The sequence below is a fragment of the Epinephelus fuscoguttatus genome, linkage group LG12, assembly GCF_011397635.1.
Source record: "Epinephelus fuscoguttatus linkage group LG12, E.fuscoguttatus.final_Chr_v1".
Classification (NCBI taxonomy): domain Eukaryota; kingdom Metazoa; phylum Chordata; class Actinopteri; order Perciformes; family Serranidae; genus Epinephelus; species Epinephelus fuscoguttatus.
The window spans coordinates 19352648-19367239 of NC_064763.1; the positions used below are offsets into that span (position 1 = coordinate 19352648).

Sequence of the window (14592 nt, forward strand, 5' to 3'; positions counted from 1 at the left end):
ATTATGAATTATGCCTTCCATAATACAAAAAAAAGCCCCATAAATTGCTAAGTTATAATGCAGTACTGTAATAATGACCTATTATTCCCTTGTTAGAGTCCTGGGGCGGGATGCACAAATCACCTAAAGTTTTCCCCTTAAGTACGACACTTAAATTAATAACTGACTGGAAAGATCAAAGTCTGTTGCTCATCATTAAGCGTGTCCATCGAATTCTCCCCGTTACCAAACACTCTTCTCGGGATGCCTTAATTTTTCTCATTTATCTCCATAAACTCAACCATGTTACAGTTAAGATGGAGTCAGAGGTACTTTATGCTTTTGTCCTTGCTTTGGTTACTAAGGTCCTTTGTTCACCGGTTTAATAAACTTAGTATAAGACCAAGATAAGGAGTTTTGCTATAGTTACAGGTCAGCCCAGTGAAACAACCACACCCACCCCTCTCCCACAACCTATAGCAATAAGAAGGAAGATGTAGAAGAGTAATAGCAGAAATAAAAAGATATACATTAAAAAAAACATAAACGAAACAAGACTATATGAAAAATAGATCTATCAAAATTGTCCCATGTACTAGAAGCATCGTTGACTGGTAGAGGTTGTAGAAAAGTGCACCCTAATTGTGACAAAATCATCATTCATGTAATGGTGTACAGATGCTCGACTAAATAAGAGGGTGAAATAACATGTAGAGGGTAACAAGCTACGTGAGATAGCATGGGGGTAGAGCAGAGACACAAGTTAGAGATAAAGTAGTAAATTAATAAGGAGCGGAGTGAGTGAATGAATAAATCAAATGAATTTTAATCTGCAAATTGCTTGAACTGTGCGCTGACAACATACAGACAGTGGCAGCGACCCGAGCAACAGTCCGTCCTCTGAAGGGAGCTCCTGCAAGGCAGTAAAGAATGATACGAAACGTTGCCACTTCATGATGAATTTATCATTTGAACCCCTCAGAGAATATTTAACTTTCTCAAGCTTGAGAAAGAACATCACATCTGTAAGCCAAGTGGAAATGGAGGGAGGCTGTGAGGATTTCAATTTGAGAAGAGTTCTGCGCCGTGCCAGTAAGGTTGTAAAAGCGTCACTGTCTGCTTGCGTAGAGTTTAATAAGGACAGATCAGTGGGGACACTGAAGATGGCTGCCATAGGGCATTGCTGCAGACTGATCTTGAGAACACCAGAGAAGGTTTCAAAGACTGAACGCCAATAAGTTTGCAATTTAGGGCGGAGAGCAAACATATTAAGTAAACATTCTAAGGAAACCTTAAGTAGACGATTTGAGAATGTTTACTGCATTATCTTTGATTGATTATCAGTTTTAATGTCTTTGGGGAGTAATCTGGAAATAAGGTCAACTATTTTTTAACCCCAAAATGCAGAGGAGTTAGAGATGCACTGCCAGTGACCTCCACCAAGAGGTATGCGCAGCTTGTTTGTTACCCGAGAGGCAAACTTTAAGACAAGAAAAGTCCAAAAACATTTCACTTCTGCTTGTAAAGCTTAAATGTTGCAAGCACATAATAAAAGTAATCTCAGATAAGCAGATGTCCTTATTCCCAGTGGAAATTTCACTGTTGGTGAAGATAATTTTCCTTATTTTTTGCTAATTTATTTGAACAGATAACTGAGCATTATCTTTATTCAGGGTCTGCACAATTAACAATTTGACATTTCATTGTATGTGTCTCTCTGGTATTTTTTGCACTGACTGAAGCTCAGAAGTGAGGTGGGATAATATATGTTTCTTTGTGAGTAAATTTTTGACTATACGTGTGTCTACCCTCATTATCTTATCAGCACATAGATTCTCACTATCTTGCTAAAGAGTGACATTCAAGATACAAGGCTTAAAACATAGCAGGGAAAAGTCCATCACCCACACTGAAAGATGTTTAAAGAACACCAAGAAATATTAAATGCTATATCGTAGGCCACTGGACCTGCTTGGGTTTCTTGAAGACGTTTCGCCTCTCATCTGAAAAGCTTCTTCAGTTCTAAATGACTAGTACGGAGTTGCAGGCACATTGTGACCTTAACAACACTGAAACTGAGAGCTCACATGTGACCCCTACGACTCTGCAAGGGTTCCCACCCACACAGGGTTTAAAGCCTGCATCTCCGTACCAGTCATTTAGAACTGAAGAAGCTTCTTGGATGAGAGGCGAAACGTCTTCAAGAAACCCAAGCAAGTCCAGTTGCCTATGATATAGCACTTAATATTACCATGACCTGGATGATTGAAAATCTTCATCAACAACACCAAGAAATGTTTCATCAAACACAAACATAGAAATCTTGTGGTCGGATAAGAATGACAAACAAGTAGGGAACAAACTATCACCTTGAAATAAAGCAGATGCACAATATCAGGCTGCAGCATGAGCCAAAGTAGCTCCTCAGACAAACAGAAGCTGCTTGAATCAGGGAACTGAGGTCAGATTTAATGTGACAGAACTGTGCCATAACCAGAAACCTCACCTGGAGGCTGGATGAACTGAAGACTAGATCTGTACACAGAGAAGCTAAAACCTGACCTCTTTAATGTCACTGTGATTCCAGCCAGTGTTCACAAGCAGGCTGAGTTTCTCATCAATATATTCCCTACATAGCATGTATTTTGCGTCAGAAGCTTTGAATTCATCTTGTATTCTTTCTTTGCAGCTGACGTCATGGTGGCGACAACCACAGAGCCCCCTTTTACCTACCTTCCACCCATGACCACAACCTGCCCCCCAGCATTCACCACTGAGACCAGCATGACTACAGCTCTGAGTAATACAAGCCCTGTCCCTTATAATAATTCATCACATGCTCCGCAGTGGACAACTTCTGCACCATATAGCAGCATGAGCTCAACTGTAGAGTCACCTCTGCCGACAACCACATGCTGTAAGGAAAAATTAATCTTCATCTAAACTATGCTTCAAGTCCCACATCTTGATTTACATGGCTACATAGGGAGTCTGTTCAAGCAGGAAATTGTCACTTTTTTAAAGGATATATTGGATTTTGTTGAAAGCATTTAAAGGCCCAGTGTGTAGGATTTCAAATATAATATTATAAGTATGTTTTCTTTAGTGTTTAATCACCTGAAAATAAGAATCATTGTGTTTTCGTGACCTTAGAATGAGTTGTTTATATCTACATAGGGAGCGGGTCCTTATCTATGGAGATCGCCATGTTACGTCTACATGTTTCTACAGTAGCCCAGAATGGACAAACCAAACACTGGCTAGAGGGCCATTGGCCTTTTCACGTTTTCGTGTCGGCTACTGGAGTTAGCAACCCCTCCGCAAGAAGCAGCATCGGAAAAACACTAGCCTGAGTGTCAGACTGAAGCTCCCAGAACCTTCAGTCTGACATGGCCTCCATTAAAGGCGATTTACAAGGGGGAAGGAATTTGATTTTTTCCCTAACCAATCAGTAGAGATCAACCCAGAATCTGACGTCATTAGTATCCATGCCTCGGGGGTGCCGAAGACAAGCGAGCATTGTCTCCATCGTCGTGCACGCCCAGCTGCATTGCCGTTAAATCCAGTTTAGCAGCTTCCTTAATTTGGTCCTCCATTAATGTGAGTAGTGGCAAAATACCTCGATAGCATCGTTAATGTGGTCTGTAGGATCTGTAGCGGTCGCCATTGTTGCTATCCTCAATAGTTACCCACCGGCGTACAGCTTGACATCAGCGTGGTGCTGATTGGCTAATCACTAGACCCCCGGCGTTCATTGGTCCGTCCATCGTTTGGACGAGATAAATTGCAAATTCATTGAAGTATGCCAGACCAGTAATGCAAGCCTACTCAGTTGAGTGGGCGGGGTCTATGGTCTGGAACCAGGCTAGAAAAACTGATTTTAACGGTTTAAATCACCAGGTCTATTTGTTTTGGAGAGCAAGAGACCTCTGCGGAGAATTTGGCTCCTCATAAAAACCTCCTGAACGTCGAGATCTTAAGTTATCAGAAAAAAAAAAGTGAACGCACATTAGCAGGTGCTGGGCTAGGGGTCCCGCCTGTGACATGCTGAACAGCATAAGAGAAACATCAATTTGTAATGTGAAACTGCTTTATTCATTGTGATACCTGTTTTAATCACCAGGTCTGTTTATTTTGGAGAGGAGGAGACCTCTGTGGATAATTCGGCTCCCAGTAAAAATCCCCTGAACAATGCGCACTGAAGGAACCAGGAAAAGTTTCAGCTGGTTGCAGTCTGCAATCCTCACCACTAGATGCCACTAAATCCCCCTAAATCTTACACTCTGCTACTTTAATATTAGCAAATGTATATGCTTAATTAACATTAGGACTTATCATTTAGCATCACAGTTAGCTGACTTTCCATAGCATAAATAGCATAGTGGTGGTGTTATTGGTTGATTGTATTCTTCCAGCTTATTTGTAGCCACAGGGCGTTGTTTTCCTTTATACCAAATCATTAAAAAAATTGTATGCCTGTCACCACAGACACAAATAGGATAGAAGCGGATCAAGAGACAGACCCGCCCCTCGCTTTATCTCTTTCTCAAACACAGACCAAACGGTAAAACTAGGCAGTGCTGATCAAAAAGCCAGCCAATATTACGTCACCGTGTTGCCCATTTCTTGCCCGAAATGTCTTCAGTAACATATTTTAGTTTATCGTTTAAGTGTAATTCTATATCATATGTTACCAGCCGATAGCCATATTGTTTCCAGTGGAAAAAAGGCCAAGCTTGCAGTACGTCACACACCAGCAGCAGTGTTTATTGGTCTGTTGGATGTTAAGACCATCTTTCCAGCAGTGAAATACTTCCTTAACTCGCTGTTGGTTTGGGACACCATGACGTGTATGCCTGGAATTCTGGGAATCTGCGCACATTCCTCAAGCACATATCATACATTTTACATGTGTTAGCCCAACACTAATATTTAATTATTTTGGTCCTGTCTTGTCTTGTCAATGAAAGCACATTTTGTCATAGTTTTTATTACCAAAGATCAATTTTTAGCTCGTCAGCGTCTTGTCCTAGTCATGGAGAAAAGGTCGTTGACAAATCTTTTTATCATAGTTTTTGTTAATGAAATCAAAACAGTTTTAAATTCAAGCTAACGCAGATATCTTAAAAGGAGCCATTTTTGGAGAGAGTACACTTAGTTAAATGAGTTAAATGAGAAGTAACATGTAACAAGGAGGTAATAAACATTATTCAAATAAATGTCAAACTATTCCTTTAACCACAATAACTAAATAACAAACGTGACTGTCCCTCCCTCAACCCCTCCCAGCTCCTCCCAGCATCACCAGCGTATGGGCGGCTAACGTCACCGGAACCTCCTTTTGTGTCTACTGGTCCAGCCACTTTCAGACAAACCAGACCTACCAGGTTGTCCTGAGCAAAGGGTCAGAGGTCACTCAGTCTTGGGGAACCAGTCAGACCATGTTGGAGGTGAGGAATCTACAGCCTGGGGTGCTCTACAATGTTACTGTCACGCCTCGGTCCTGTGGAGGCCAAGGAGTTGCACTTCAAATATCAGTCAAGACTGGTAAGACCTGTGCACAAAAATGAAAGTGATGTTCCTGTACCTTTAACTTTGGATGTTTTTTAAATCACAGTAGTGTCATGAAGCTTCAGTCCATGTATAAAATAGCTGTGTGACCTTAATGCGACCACAGATTTTTATCCTAGGGAGTAATACAGTAAGTAAAGCGAAAAAATTGCCCTTAATGACTGATGTGTGATGAAGACATGAGAGAAAATTTTTAGATTAGGCCCAGGGCTGGGAAGAGGGCTGACATTTAACCGTGGAAAATGTGTGTGTACCAAGCAAGCCTTTTCTTTGTAGATGCTCAGACTCTTGACGTCACAGTGCGACTAACCAACATCGAGTTTACTGCTGATCTGCATAACACCAGTAGCCAGGCCTACGAAAACCTCACTGAGAGCATTAGAGCGGAGGTGGGTTTGCTACAGCGATTATGCAGTGACAGCATGTGATCTGTGAATAGAATTCCACTTACTGTAAATATGTCCAATGAATTACCAAAGTTGAATTAACAAGTTGTATTACTTCATTCACTTATCCTAAAATGACTCTGACTTTGGGACTTTGTCACCAACAGATCTACCAGTCTCTGTCTCCAGAGATCAAGGCCCTGATGGATTCAGGCCAGGTCAGAATTCAGATCAGAGGCTTGTCGCCGGGGAGCGTGGTGGTCATCTTTTCCATCATCTCCACCCCGAGTCAAAGCCAAGACATCAGTAATGTGTCGACGGCTGTGCTGAACTCCCTGATAAACATCACCAAATATACTGTGGATAGAAACAGCACAAGCACAACTGGTATATTTCTTTATATTCTCTTTTCTGACAGTGTGTTTTATGAGACCAGGGCTGGTAGGAATAAAACTGAGAAGTGCTTCAAAGCATAGTCTTATTGTGCTAAAACTAAATGTCAGCAAAGTCTAAGTTGGATTTTACACATCAAGATCAGATTCGATTTGTGACTCAAGGTTAGTACTACTCAAGGTCCTATTTTACACCTGGAGCAAAGCGCAGCACAACTGTCATTACTAGTTTCAGACTTACACAATTATCATTATTTATTTTGAAATCTTTTTGTTGCACTTTTCGAACATATTCATCATTCAAAATATAAAAAGGGTCGTGGCAGTCTCACATTTACTGTGAGGTGGTGGTGCTCATGTTGTATAAGTAGCAAATGTACGTGGGGCCATCAGTGCACCCATGGGTGCGTAGGCCTAAAAATGAGGTGTGGTCAAGCCCATTGTTGGTGTATTGCTAATTTGAAGTAGCAGAAAGTGATTGTGCCCCTAACCAACAAAAACCTGGTCTGAAGTCAGCATGGCATGTTATTTTCTTGCTATTTAAAGGGCATATTATTCAGATAGTAGGATGCGCCTACGTAGACAGGTTCACAACTCTCTGCTTGTTACACACAGGAATGTGCTGATGGGCTGCAGGTGTGTGAAATAATACAGCATGAATGTGGAAAATATTAATTATCCATCCATTTTCTGTAACTGCTTGTCTTGTTAGGGGCCGCAGGGGGGGCTGGAGTGTATCCCAGCTGACACTGGGTGAGAGGTGGGGTACACCCTGGACAGGTCACCAGACTATCACAGGGCTGACACATAGAGACAGACAACCATTCACACTCACATTCACACCTACGGACAATTTAGAGTCACCAATTAACCTGCATGTCTAAAATGTGAATATAGCAGAGCTGCAGAGCTGCTGTCCGACTCCCCATTAAGACTCATTTATTATTTCAGAAGCTCACCTGGCTTTTACCGGGAATAGGAGATGACACTCTGATCGAATTAATTCATGTTACACCCAAACATATGATAAATTAAGGAATTAAATACAACCCCATTGCCCCTTGCTCCTTACATTGCACTCAGATTATGCGTCGTTTAACAAAGCTGGACACGTTCTAGATGCACTTATGCCATGCATTTTAGACTATGAGCTTTAGATTGTTTTCAGTCTGTGTAAACAGTTCTGATAGAAATCCTTCTGAAAAAAATCCCTGATGATGTCATTTGGGTTATCCCAGCTTCAAATTCTTATCAGAAAGCCTTTGTTAAAAACTGGGGACAGGAGTTTGAAAGAAAAGGTCATTTACTAGGCATGGAAGGCTTATCACATGAGTTGCACTGTGGGGATTGTAGGATGCAGCGTTTTTGGATCTTGACTCATACAAACATCTCAAAGGCAACCCTTTTAGCGTTAAAAAAACCCCAATCAAGATATCTGAAAAATTCCAACAAGTTTTAGAAAATCTAACGGATGTTGATCTGTAAGCAGCTACAAAACAGTACCAAAGATAACATGAAGCCTGACTTACTGAGCACAGTATTTTTGCTTTTTGTAGATTTTAACGAATGTGCTTCAGGGGAAAATGACTGTTCGCTGTCAGCTACATGTACAAACACCTGGGCCTCCTACACATGTGTTTGCCAGGATGGATTCATAGACAACAACCCAGAAAGGCCTGGACGAGCCTGTCAGGGTACGGTACAGTGTGGAAATGGGAAAGATTGATTTTACACAGGTTCTATGCAACTACATAATGACAGGATATCTTTGCATTTGGTAACCAGTGTGTTTTGTCTGCAGCAATTGCAACAACCACTACTGCCCCTACAACCACCACGACTGCCCTTACAACCACCATGACTCCCCCTACAACCACCATGACTGCCCCTACTACCACCACCACTGCTCTTACAACCACCGCGACTGCCCCTACAACCATCATGACTGCCCCAACAACCACTGCTGCCCCTACAATCGTGGCTGCCCCTACATCCACCATGACTGCCACTGCAACCACCATTTCTGCCCCTACAACCATTGCTGCCTCTGCAGTTACCGCTACTGCCCCAACAACCACCATTACCGTCACTACAACCACTGCTACTGCCCCAACAACCACGACTGCACCAACAATAACTGCTGCCCCTGCAATCACCACTACTGCCTCACCAACCGCCACAACTGCACTAACAACCACCACTGCTGCCCCAACAACCACCACTACTGCGTCAACAATCACTGCTGCCCCTGCAACCATCACTACTGCCTCAACAACCATCACTGCTGCCCCAACAACCACCACTACTGCGTCAACAATCACTGCTGCCCCAACAACCACTACTTCCCCAACAACCACCACTGCTGCCCTAACAACCACTACTTCCCCAACAACCACCACTGCTGCCCCAACAACCACCACTACTGCGTCAACAATCACTGCTGCCCCTGCAATCATCACTACTGCCTCAACAACCATCACTGCTGCCCCAACAGCCACTACTTCCCCAACAACCACCACTGTTGCACCAACAACTGCCACTGCCGCAACAACCAGCGCCCCAATAACCACTGCTACTGCACCAACAACCACCACTACTGTCCCAACAACCACCACTACTTCTACAATAACCACTATTCCTACAACCACCACGACTACTTCTACAACTACCACCTCTACTGCAATGATACCCATGACCTCTACCCCTACAACCACTCTTACCATACCCACTACCACCATTACTTCTCCTACAACCAGTGGTGGTGCCGTGAGAACGGCCACCACAGCCATCTCAGTCCAGTGCAGACTTGCTGCCATCACTGTGACAATTCACAGGGATTTTCTTCAGAACAACAACATCCGGGAGAGCACCCTATATTTAGGCTTGCCGGAATGTGGCGTCAATGGAGGCAATGCCACCCATGCCCAGCTGACGGTGGCATGGAATGAGTGTGGCACCAGCCTCGTGCATGTGAGTTGTGAAAAAGTGTTGCATTAGGGAAGCTTTTGCATTTTCCTGTATGATTCAAAGACACTATGCCTGCCAGTTTGAGTGCATTAACCCTAATTATACTCCAAACTGCTTGTGACCTTTGGTATTTTAGAATGACACCTACTACACAACATCTGTAACCCTGTTTAACTCCATGGACATGTACACGTCATCCAGTGGAGCAGTGGAGGTACCCAGAAAACGCTTGGAGGTTCCCATCATGTGTACCTACATGAAGAGCATGCTCATCTCCGCTGACTTCGGCTCCATGGGGTACGCTTCACTTATTGTCATTACTCAGCATGCTTTAGCATTTTTGAAAACAGCCTTTTGAGCCAAAGATTGATACCACTCTTTGTCCTGTTCGATAAATATGATACTAGAGCCAGCAGATGGTTAGCTTAGCTTAGCATAAAGGCGAGACAGCTAGCCTGGCTGTCTCCAAAGCTCACTAAGTAACCAGTACCTCACCAGTAAGGTAGATATTTCTTGAAACCCTTTTTGCAATGTGTTCCTGGTGTCATTTTCTCTGTATTTTTCTCCATCTCCAGGTATGACATGATCCAAGACCTCATCATGGGCTCTGGGTCGTTCCAGGTGACAGTGCAGCTGATGAACGGCACAATGCCTCTACCCCACAACTACAGTCTGTCGTCCAAGGAGACTGTGGTGGTGGAGGTCAGCGTCAACACCTCCTCAGACCAGATTAAAGTGGTCATCAACAAATGTTGGGCCACTCCCACCCAAAACCCTGCGGACACCCCCAGCGAAACCTTCCTGGAGAACAGGTCTGTGTCTACCTGCTAGTGCTATCACTATTTCCATTAGTATTAGTATTTGGCTTGAATCAATGATGAGCAGCCTAGTCAGACAGTCGTCTATGTTTGCAGCAATGTAGTGTTTTCTTACAACTTGAAACAGATAGCTGGATATGATGTCAGACTGTCATTTTTAAGTCCGTATAGACACAGTTTACAACCATATCAGATGCAGACAAAGACTTAAAAAGTTCCTTGCCTCCGTCTCCACAGCTGTTCTTTGAACCAATATACCACAGTGCTGATGAACGGGAACTCCAGCACTTCACGTGTGTCTGTGCAGATATTCTCAGTTGTCGACATGGATGTGATTTATCTGCATTGCCAGGTCCAGATCTGTGTGGAGATTGGATCGGATACCTGTGTGCCTGTGAGTACCTCCTATTTAAAAAAATAAATCTGTCACAACCTTGCAGGTTGAACTTGAGTGTATGACCACTCGAGAGATGTTCCCACCGTCAGTTTACGCTCACTACAAGTTTTTTTTTGCCACTGACAAGCTCAGATTATTATTCAAAGTGTCTGACAACATTAAGGAAAGGATCCCTGCGGAGAAAGACCTTTTCGTTAAAGAGTAAGATCCTTTTTGTTTAACCAGAAACAGCCCTGAAATCACCATCGCTAATTTCACCAGACTCTATTTGAATAAGCAGTCATTTTAGTGTCTATTTTTTATCATTTTATGTTCCAGCGAGATCACTATGGTCCTCCACTGCTTTACCTCTTAATGTACCTCATTTGTCCCACGGAAGTATTAGTGAGAGTACTTTCTGTTTTTATGCCCCTTAACCATGGAATTCACTGCCTCTGGATATTAGAGTGGCAAACTCTTGGTATTTTCTAAAAGTAAATTGAACAACTATTTTTAAAATCTGGCTTTTTAATGAAGTGTAACATCTCAGTCTTGAGTCAACATATTTTCACATCTAACTGTGTGAATTAAGGGTTTAGTTCAACTGAACCAAAGTTGGTGATTGTTAGAGCAGTGAAAGGACAAACCAGGGCAGCTTTTGGGAGTTTTATTTTGTGTCTGTCGACTTTGAATGAGGTGTGTTTCACCATAATGAATTTACTGTTTATTTAAATGGAGTCAGGTAGGATTGGCAATACTGATTTCAGGGCAAAGAAAAAGGTCTATCTCTGTAGGGATCCTTTCCCTAAATTGTCAGACACATAAATTAATAATGAACATGTCAATGGCCAGAACAGGCACCTTTAGTGGACGTAAACTAATGGTTGGAACACACCCACACAAGTTGCTCAATACTGGACCAATTTCAAAAGCTGTATTTCCCATAACTCACATAGACACAAAAATATAAGAAAAAAATGTCCAGGTTGAAGAATACCAAACTTACCCTTTAGTTGTTTGAACAACCAGAATATTCTCCTTTGTCGTCTTTGCTCGTGTGTTTTTGCAGGACTGTCTACAAAGAACATCTCGGTCTTCGCATACAATCGGATCGACTCTTAGGACCTACGGGCCTGTGTGGAGGTCAGGTGAAGGTGAGCACTTTTACACAGAATCACAACAGTGGTTCTGTCAGGAGAGGAATATTTTTCAGCTGCATGCCTCTGTTGTGTTTAAAAGTGAGTCAAAAATGGGATTTAGTTCCAGCTGAAGTAGCAATGACACTTCAGCTTCTACTTGGCTGCAGACGAGCTGACCAGTTTTCAAAGTATTGCAGCATCAAGGTCTTTGGTATCCATTATAAACTTGAGTGTCTCTTCATTTTAGAATTTGAATAGGCCATCTGACTATTGAGTTATGGCAGTAGTGCTGCTTTCTCTATCATCAGTCTGGTGGAGAGGCCAAGTTGAAGTAGCTTGATGGAAAACACACGTTTCAAAAGCTCTGAAGTTGATCGCATATATTTGAGGTACCTTCATTTGAAGTGGATTATTTCTTTTCATGATAAACTCATGAGTTGAATTGAAATTTTAGCCTTTTGGAAGAGTGGCGTTATAAGAGCTGGTGCTTATAAAAGATGCAGTATTTAGAATAATCTCTTCAACATTTTGTTGTTCAAAGAAGTGACTCTTTTAACAGCATTTTCAGATGAATGCTCTTTTTTTGGTTAATACTTCAACACATATTCTTGCAGACTCCTTGGAAGAGGGTTACACCACTCTTCACATAGTTGGACTCTCCTGTCTCGGAATCGGCCTGTCGCTCTTATTCATCATTGGTTTCCTCTGCCTTTTCTACTACCAGAGGAACCGCATTGGAAACTACAACTTCAACGCCAAACCCAAGCAGGAGAACTTCACCTACCTTGTCTTTAACACCTAGGGGTGCAGCAGATACATTTAGTAGGCTATTACAGTACAGCTGCCACCGGGTGGCACTGTTGCACCACTCACATTTTAGTTCTCACCAAACACTACAAATCTTTGCACATTAAACAATGAAGGAAGTACAGATTATATTTATTTTTCACCTTCTCCATTGACATATATATATATATATAAGACTTTAAAATGATAGAGTAGTTTCATACAGATTACACATATTTCCTGAATGTTTAACTTTAAAGGTTCAGTGTGTAGGATTTAAAGGGCTATATTGGCAGAAATGGAATATAATATAATAAGCATGTTTTATTTGGTGAATAATCACAGTAAAATAAGAATCGTACAGTTTTTGTTGCCTTACAATGAGCTGTTTATATCTGTAAAGGGAGCGGGTCCACTGCCACGGAGATTGCCATGTTGCACCCCCATACAGTAGCTCAGATAGGGCCATTTGTGTTTTCGCATCAGCCACTGTAGTTTGCACCCCCTCTGCAACAAGAGGATCGGGAAAAACAGATTTGTTTTTTTTAAGATGAAACTGCTTTATTCAGTGTTTTTACCGGTTTAAACCACCTGGTTGCTTAATTTAGAGATGAGGAGACCTCTGCAGATAATTCAGCTCCCTTTAAAATCTCCTGAACTTCTGGATTTTAAGTCATCAGAGATAAAAGCTGAGCACACATCAGCATACGAGAAACACCAAACTCTTTTACACTGCCTGTTCAAGGCAGCAATATTGCGCTGTTTTGCTGCCTCGCCGAGCTGTATATAAGGTAGAACTGCAGAATGGGGGAAAAGAATTGTCTTGCCTTCAAGCCACCATGGGGGGGAGTGAAAGTGCTGAAACGGTGTCTGTATATCTCACTGGTTTTAATCACCTGGTTTGTTTGTTTTGGAGAGGAAGAGAAGTCTACAGATAATTCGGCTCCCGGTAAAAACCTCCTGAACAATAAACACTCCAAAAAATTCTAACCAGGAGAAGTTTCAGCTGGCTGCAATCTGCAATTCTCTCTCCGCTAGATGCCACTGAATCCCCCTAAATCTTACACACTGAACCTTTAAAGAATAGATAGATAGATATGCCTTGTTAAGATAAGAAATGTCTGTGAATAACATTTTAAGCTACATTTGGCCCTCAGCCTAGACAAAGAGGCATGAGGCATGATGATACTGGAGAGAAAATGTAAATTTTCATATTTAGATACTGATAATACCCATTGAGTACAGAGAATATCTCACTCTATCACATCTACTTCACATCAAAAATTGTAATGTAATGAGTTTGCACTGAACTGCATTGCATATCTTTGTATAAGTTATCATGTCGTCAAATGTGCTTAATTTATTGTGCAGTACTGGTCAAGCACAGTTCTCACTTTATTTTCTTTTAGCTGCTATTTTTCTACAATAACACATTATGTATTTGTACTGTTTGTTACACATTTTATTGTCACTTATATGATCTCTCTGCTGTAAGTGGTATAACAATAAACACGTCATGTATGGATGTAGACACTAGAGGGTACTGCTGTCACAGTTCTTCAGCTTTAGAAAAACAAGGGAAGATGGCTTCCTGCATGCACAGAGATAAGATGTACATACTGTTTACAGAGGACAACAAAAGGCATGAGACAGAATGAGGAAAAGTTGCAGTCGTAGTCATATTTGAAATCTTTCTCTTGGATTGAATCGAGATGGTGAAGGATGTCTTGCTCCACCTTTAATCAGGGATTATATGAAAAAGATCTAAGCCTTTCTCAGTCGAGCAGAACTGAAGAGGAGGATCCAGCTGCCCCCCCCGCATCCCATAATCCCACGTTGTTGACTACAGGGTCAAAAGCGCAGCTCCTGGATCGACGGAGAGGGGCTGAATACTAAACAGGAGAGGCTTTCTCTTTGAGAGGAGGACCCTGGAGACATGCGGAGAAGGAGGCCTTACTACCATCTGGAGGGCTGCAAATGCTCCGCCTCCTAATTAACCCATTCAGCTTCACCGTCTGAGACCTGGCAACCCGTCTCTATGGCAACAGCCCATTGCAGGGATGGAGGGAGGGAGGGAGAGCAGCAGCGATCAAAAGGGGAGAGAAAGAGCGGGGAATCATTTTAGTATAAAAGCATGTAATTGGGTGAAATGTGCCTTTATTATTGGTTTAAATCTAA

At 42.2% G+C, this 14592-nt stretch overlaps 1 protein-coding gene across 2 annotated transcripts in view; it reads left to right on the forward strand.

The window, feature by feature from the left end:
- umodl1 (uromodulin-like 1) overlaps positions 1-13920 on the forward strand; it is a 24360-nt gene extending 10440 nt beyond the window's left edge. For both annotated transcript variants that reach the window (XM_049593131.1, XM_049593130.1), the window contains 11 exons: positions 2669-2896; positions 5269-5526; positions 5827-5939; positions 6104-6323; positions 7885-8022; positions 8130-9298; positions 9432-9592; positions 9871-10107; positions 10351-10507; positions 11559-11643; positions 12243-13920. In XM_049593131.1, the coding sequence (XP_049449088.1) occupies positions 2669-2896; positions 5269-5526; positions 5827-5939; positions 6104-6323; positions 7885-8022; positions 8130-9298; positions 9432-9592; positions 9871-10107; positions 10351-10507; positions 11559-11643; positions 12243-12430 (2954 nt within the window). In that variant the 3' untranslated portion in view covers positions 12431-13920. The remainder of the gene's footprint in view (positions 1-2668; positions 2897-5268; positions 5527-5826; positions 5940-6103; positions 6324-7884; positions 8023-8129; positions 9299-9431; positions 9593-9870; positions 10108-10350; positions 10508-11558; positions 11644-12242) is intronic.
- Positions 13921-14592: the final 672 nt, after the last annotated feature.